At 46.1% G+C, this 7,201-nt stretch overlaps 1 protein-coding gene across 1 annotated transcript in view; it reads right to left on the bottom strand.

The window, feature by feature from the left end:
• Positions 1 to 6,709, bottom strand: part of METTL24 (methyltransferase like 24) — a 96,733-nt gene extending 90,024 nt beyond the window's left edge. The window contains exon 1 of the mRNA XM_063097554.1: positions 6,038 to 6,709. Coding sequence (XP_062953624.1) covers positions 6,038 to 6,355 — 318 coding nt within the window. The 5' untranslated portion in view covers positions 6,356 to 6,709. The remainder of the gene's footprint in view (positions 1 to 6,037) is intronic.
• Positions 6,710 to 7,201: the final 492 nt, after the last annotated feature.

Here is a 7,201-nt window from a genome sequence, read left to right on the forward strand (position 1 = left end):
ACAGAGAGAGAGAGACACACACACGCATATTCATGCATGCATAGATGCTAGGGCCTGGGATTATTAAAACAAAAACAACCCTATACTATATTTCCAGGTGCTCAGATCCAAGATCCCTCAAATGGGCGAGTTGAAATAATAGAATAAAAGATGAGAAAAACAAAAACCTAAGGGCAGAACTGCACAAAAATTATACCAAATAGTTAAAGAATGCCAAGAACTTTTCTTAGGGTAACTTATAGAAAGTTTCCCGTTCTCTAAGACTGTCTTCCAGGACAGGGAGGGTGGACCCTCGGACTATGTTTAGGGCAAGTGGCCAGAGTTGGTTGCTTCAGGGTGAATGTCAAAGAGACCCAGCCCTGGAGTCAGTGAGATGAGCCACGTTATGGTAGTGCGTGAGGAAGGAGGTCAAGGAATTCAGAGAGCTGGGATTCCAAAGCAGCCCTGTTCCCTCTCTCCTCCATATGGCAGCCATTTAACTCTTCCTCCAACTCAATGAGAAATCCCCAAGGTTTCACGATAAATTTCTTTAATTTTTTTCTCCTTCTTTTAAGTTAGGCCAGAGTCCATTCTTCTTGTTTACAATCAAAAGAATGTTATGTTAACTGAATATATTCCCCTACAATCTTACCCTCTCCAATATCCAGTTCCAGCCTTAAGTAACTCATCTTTCTTAATAGGAATAATTTAAAAGAACCTTTGGCTTCTCTGTACCTAGTAGTTATGTGCCATGCTGCCATTGAGTTTAGCGACATTAACCTCACTTACCACCTTTCAGGAAAAAACAATGGCTAATTTTGATAATATCTGGTTCGAGATTGTAACTCCAAATGCCTTCAGAGGTCAGATAGATAGTATAAGTGGGGAGAATGGTGAGTTGTACCCCACTGGACACTATGTGCCTCATCTAAAGATATTTATGTTCAAATACTTAAAACACTTTGTGACTCAAACAAAATCCATGGGCCAAATCTACCTCCTTAGCCACCAACTAGGAACCAAATTTGCTTTTAGTTTAAATTACATATAGTCCTGGATTGTAAGGCTCACAAAACTCAGTTTTCTTTCACTCGTTTGAGCAGGATAAAAATACTTCTCAGACAGCAAATTTTTCCACCCTCTTCTAGCAGAAAACTCCACAGGACGTTAATGGGACCAATTTGAGGTATGTAGGAGACCCAAGAACTGCTGTTAAAAGAAGCTATCAATACTGGTAGATTCCTACCTTAGTGTATGTCTCATGGTAAATGCAGCAGGCTCCTGTTACTTCCTATGAATCACAGAACAAAGAGCCAAATTCCTTATAAACACAAGGACTCCAAGGGTATCACAGAACAGATGGAAAAACTCAAATGCCTACCACCCTTGACACCGTGTTTAACTACATGGTCCTGATTCTCTTCACAGACTAAAAAGGAAATCCAGTTCTATTTGAAAAAACTGACAAGACATTATTTTCCTTGGAGAAAATGTACTGGACAAATTACACACAAAAACCTAAAATCTCCACCACCAGTTGTTGAAAACCAATAGAGCCTCCATTAGCAGGGCTTTTGCTCACAGAATGCTCTCTGAGGAACCTCAGGGTTTGGAAAGAGTACAGAGCTCTACTCCCCATCTAAGCTAAATCAACGTTGTAATAAAAACCTGCTTTTATTTGTGAAGCTAAGCAACTGCTATTTCACACCCACATATTGCTGGAGCTCATTCAATCACCCCCAATGATTTTGTTTAAAATGAAAATGCTTTGCCTCCTAAGGACAATGTGAGAGGACTGATTAATGTTGTTCCCTGAAGGACAGAAGTGTAGGTACAAGCACAAAAACCTAAGGAGCTGGAAATGACTGCTGGGCCATATTTTATAAGCAATTCAAAGAATAAGGACTCTAAATGTAGTTGGATATATCAAGGGCATGCTTTGCCATTTTTCCTCTTTCTTCTTGATGACAATCACAGAATTATAAAACTAAGAGGACAAGGCTAAGAAGGGAAAAAGAAAGACCAAATTTTGCCATATGGTTTGTCAGAAGAAGAGGAAACAGCTTTTTTTTCCCCCCTGACACACTGTTCCAAAGGATCTGTAACTAACAAACCAAGCCAGCACATTGCTGGTTTCTGTAGCTCTGTGACTCAGAAGTCACTTTTCTATCCAACATATTAAATGTCAAGTAAAACATCTCCGATAAGAGAGCAGAAATTTTTTCAGGAAGTTTGTTCCCTGAGTGAGCGTCTCTCCTGTGCAAATGAGCCCTATATTTTGCTGCTGTCTTTTAGGTGGATTGCCAACCTGGAAGAGATATAACGTCCACCCAAGAGCTGCATAAAGAAGCATAAATCGTGGAGACCATACCCATGGTAATCATAGTGAATGTCTGCTTAATTTAAGAAAGAAAAACAAAACAAAACAATTCAGAAAGAAACACATACAGATAAAAATCAGAGAGAAAAAGAATCAGTAATTTTTTATGCATTTGTAATATGCAAAATTTGGAGATTAAGAGCTCTGATGGAATGCTTAAAGGGTCCATAATATACAAAAATGTGTAGTTTCCAAGGTAGTCATAGTCAAAAAGGGCAGCATTTATCCATCAATTATCCATTTCACAATGCTCTAATATTAGAACCCCTGATGTGAAAGAGGACTTAATATTTAGAGCTTGTTCCAGCATGGTGTGGGGAAAGAAGAGGATGAGGAAAGTGGGAAAGAATTATAAGAGGACTCCACTTCTCTTTTTTTAAAATAGATTGTTTTATTTAAGAGAATCATAAGCTATGATTAAAGTGGCAATTTAATTGCTAAATTCTTGTGCCTCTAACACCTGTGAAAGAAGCACGGTGACAAGAAACTCTTGGCAACCCAATTATTTCATGCAGGTTTTCATTCACCCAGAAAACTATCCTCAAAATAGAATGGAACTTTTCCTACTTCACCAATCTGGTAGGTGTCCAGGGCAAAGTAACCTAGAAGCTAATAATGTTGTTGATCAGTTTTCTCAACAAACAAAATTTAAATAAAATAAGATCTGAGGAGTTTATCGAATAACTTCTGAATTTTATTTCAATTACTTAACAGTGCATTCAGCTTATATTACAACATGTTCTGAAATGAGGCTCAAGGAGAACATGATTTGTCTCCAGAGAGATATGGGATATTGAGCTCTGTTCCCAGAAGTGGGAGGTCAGATTAGATAAGTGGTCTTTCCAGTTTTGAGGAATATATTAATTCAACTGTGCAATAATGGGAAAATGAAACAAATTTAAGATCCTCACGGTCTAGGAACATGGGGAGCTTCGATGCACATCCTGAAAATAAGGGAATAGCTAGGGAGAAGGAAATCCAGGGAAAACTTTTTCCTTAGAAGGCTAAAAACGTAAACAATATTTTAAAAATAGCAATAAGCTCACTTACTTCTTTCTTATATATTTTAACCAAAGACATTTAGATTACCCATAATCGAATGGAATAGTAAGATTCTTATATTTTTACATATTGGTGTCTCGGGACAAAGCATTTACTAGGTGTCACTAAGAGAAACGTGATCCTTCCCATCACCTACAAATGTGGAGACAAAACATTCAATCTGAAACACAGTATCAGGTCACAACACGTACAAAGCAACTCACATATCAGAATGTATTTCTGTTGTCCTCCCAAACTGGGGAGAGATCAGCATGGAAGCACAATTGATATGGGAAGGCTTCCAGGCAATGAACCTTGAGCTGAATGTTCAAAGGTGGAAAGGGCAGGAGTCATAGGAAATAAGGGCGTAGGTATTGCAGGTAAGGGAATCAGCATAAGCCAAAGGGACGGAGAGAGCTTATAAAAAATTACATTTGGGGAATGGCTGAGGCTAAAGGGCTGGGGCAGATTATTAAAAATTAAAGCTACCATTATTGAGTGCTTATAATATGCCAGGCACTATGCTAAACATTTCCTTTTTATTTTTTTCCTAATTTAATTTTAATAAAGCTGAGCCCCTGGACTCAGACTCGGATCTCTTTTCTTTGTAAGCCACACTCACTCCCTCATCCAGCTGATCTCATCCAGCCTCATGATTTTGGTGCCACTTGTACACAGACAGCTCCCAAATTGCTACCCTCAGCCTGGACTTTCCTCCAAGCTCCAGACTCACATGTCCAACTGCCCATTTGATATTTTTACCTGAATGTCTAAAGGCTACCTCAAACTTAACATGTCTAAGACCAAACTCCTGCTTTCCATCCATCCTCCCAAAACAAAACAAACAGAAACTAATTACCCTTCCCTCATGTGCCTTCCAAAAATATCCAGCATCCCACCTCTTCTCACCACCTCCACATTTCCCACCCTTCCTACCAGCCTCCATCACTGTGGCAGCCTCCTAAAGGGGATTGGTGTAAACTTCCCCTCCAGTGACCCTCTGGGTCTATGCATTCCAGATGTTCCCATTTGTAGGGCAGGCTCCATTTACTGGTATTGTTGTCTGAAGTGGAGACAAAGATTTAAGAGCAATTCTTGGACAGGTGACAGCAGAAACAATAGATGTGGAGTGAGTCTGAAAGGGAAAGTACACAGTGGAGTTGAGGGTATCAATGATGGGACATTTGAGAACATCCACAGAAAGACAAAAGAAGCTCAACTCAAGAAATATCAAGTCATAGGTTAAGTGTCCCCTATTTGGTCAGCCTTTCTTGACTCCCCAGGCAAAATCACTGGATGCCTGTGCAGAGTGCCTCCCCAAGAGACTTTGGACTCATTTTGTGCCTCAGGCATCTAATGCAGCATCTGGTCCCTGGTGAGCCCCTGGCAACATGGTGTTGAATGCATAACATGGGATCAAGGAGAATGCATTGGGAGCATGGAGACGGAAGTGGCTGTTTTCTTCTGGAAGGGCTAAGTAAGACTTTACACAGAAGGTGAGGTTTCAGAGTTAGAAAAAATATTTGTTTATTCAGGAAGATATCACTGATGGCCTGGAAAGGAACAGCTGTGGTGTGTAAAGACAGCCGGCAAGGCCTGAAGAGGAAGTGGTGGAAAGGAAAGCACTGGAAGAAATGGTGGAGTATGATACTGAAAAGTAGGTTGGAATTGGGCAGGCGAAGAAAACAGTAGAGTCAAAGGAAGTTTTCTCTCTCCCCAAGAGCCGGTGGGGGTGGGGTTGAGGGTAGGGTGGGGAGATGTCTAAAAGAAAAGAGGAAAAGCCAGACAACAGAAAGTTGATTCAGAGGATGTGATTGGGGCTGGAAGCAGGAGTTGATGGGTGTAAGGACTAAGCGATCTCATACCTGCTGTTCTCAAACTTTTCACTCCGAAGTACCATGTAAACTACCGAGCAACAAAACGGAGGGTAGGGGGCGGGGGGGGGGTGCCAGTCAGAGGTTAAAATTGGACTACTCGGGGAGGTGTGAGCCGAGCAGTTAACGAAGTTGGATGAGCAACACTGTTGACTGTTGTAAGTCAAACCCAGTTATTACTTCCGTTCTTGAGGATCCAATTAACTTCCCATTAAGTGGCGCTGGGGGCTTGACTTCTCACCCTATGCCAGTCACCCTCCCAGTGCATTGGGTGGGATTCCAGAGAGACTGGGCGAGCGGGTGGATCTTCACCACCTCGATGAAGGCAGTGGACCAGCCACTCACAGCGGATGCCCACCGAGCTTTGTCTAGGCCTCGAGGGGAAAACTGGAGAAGCGCAGTTCATGAATAGATGGCACCCACACTCCTTTCTCTGCCTATCACCCAGGCACTCCCCTCAGTAAAACGTGCACTCGGTGAGAGCAGGGCTTCGTCCGTCACTGCTGGATGTCCGGAGCCTAGAAGGGCGCCTGGCACACAGTGGGGGCTCAATAAATACTGCTGCATTGTTGAATGAACTCTGCTCGGTCCTACTTCATTCTGTCTGGGCATCGAAGGATGCGACCAGTGGAGCCGCCTAAGAGGGCTCCAGGGTAGGAGAAGTAGCAGAAGTGGAAGACTTTTTTGGAGGTCCCAGCGGAGGGCCCTGCACCGCGGTCGGGAAGGGGGATTCTGGTCCAAGGCCCAAGACTGTGCCACTGACCTTCCTGCGGGGGCGCCCGCGCAGGGCGCAGCAGCTCGGCTCCGGCGTCCCGCGCCCGCTGCCTCCCGGCGGCGCCCGGCGCCCGCTGCGCACGTAGGTCACCTGCCTCCTGCTGGCGCCGCGCGGCGGGCCGGGCGCGGGCGGCAGGTGCGGCCCGGGCGGGCGAGGGGCCGGGCGCGACGGGGCGCTGCGGGTGGGGAACCCGGGCCCGGCGCGCCGCAGCTCGGCGCACAGCCGTAGGCCGAGCAGCAGCGCGGCGCCGAGCAGACACCGGCGCAGCGCGCCGCAGCCCCTCCCGGTCGGCCTCTCCCGGGCCATCGCGGGGACCGGCCCCGGGGCTGCGCTCGGGGTCCTGTGGCGGCGCCCGGCCGGCAGCAGGGATGTGGCCCCGCGGGCCCGAGCTGCAGACTGTGGGAACTCCCCCGCGGCCCGGGGCGAGGGCTCGGACCCGCCTCCCCTCCTCCCGATCGAGGAAGCCTCGGCGTAACCTTATCCTGCCCAGCCCAGCGCGCCCGGCCACTGGAAGGGGCGAGGGGCGGTGGGCCAGGCGGGGTCCCGGGGCCGCGGCGCCCCACCCCACCCGGAGGTGCACGTGGCTCGGCGGAGCCGGAGTCCCCGAGGAGGCGCCCTCCACTCCGGCCTCCAGAGCCCGGCCGAGCTGAAAGACACAAAGCCAGGAAAAGCGCATTCCTCATGGCATCCTGGGCCGTAACTTCATTTTCTCGTATTAGGGTGACTGAGGAAACACAGGAGGATAGGTGAGCTGCCAGGTTTGCGGGAAAGGAACAAGTTCTGATTGTCAAGCAGGCTGTGCCATTAAGCACAATATAAAAATAAATCGCACTTATGTTCTGGTGTACAACTTCTCTCTCAAGAAAGGGGGGCGCGGGATAGCGCACAATGCAGAATAATCAAATTAGAGTTATGCTATTTCTAAATCCTGCCTGAAGCCAATCCGTGCTTTCTCTCGGTGTTATGAAATGTGTGGGGGTGAAGAGAGGGAAAAAGCCAGCGAAGACATCTGACAGCAGGGGGAGAGAACAGAAGTTACCATGGCATGATGTAAATCAAATTAATTTAGCTCCACACACACACCTCCCTGCTGTCTTGCAGAGATACACAGGGACAAATTTATCTTTCGGCAAAATGCTCCCCAGCTGGTAT

Source organism: Cynocephalus volans, chromosome 5 (assembly GCF_027409185.1).
Source record: "Cynocephalus volans isolate mCynVol1 chromosome 5, mCynVol1.pri, whole genome shotgun sequence".
Taxonomy (NCBI): Eukaryota; Metazoa; Chordata; class Mammalia; order Dermoptera; family Cynocephalidae; genus Cynocephalus; species Cynocephalus volans.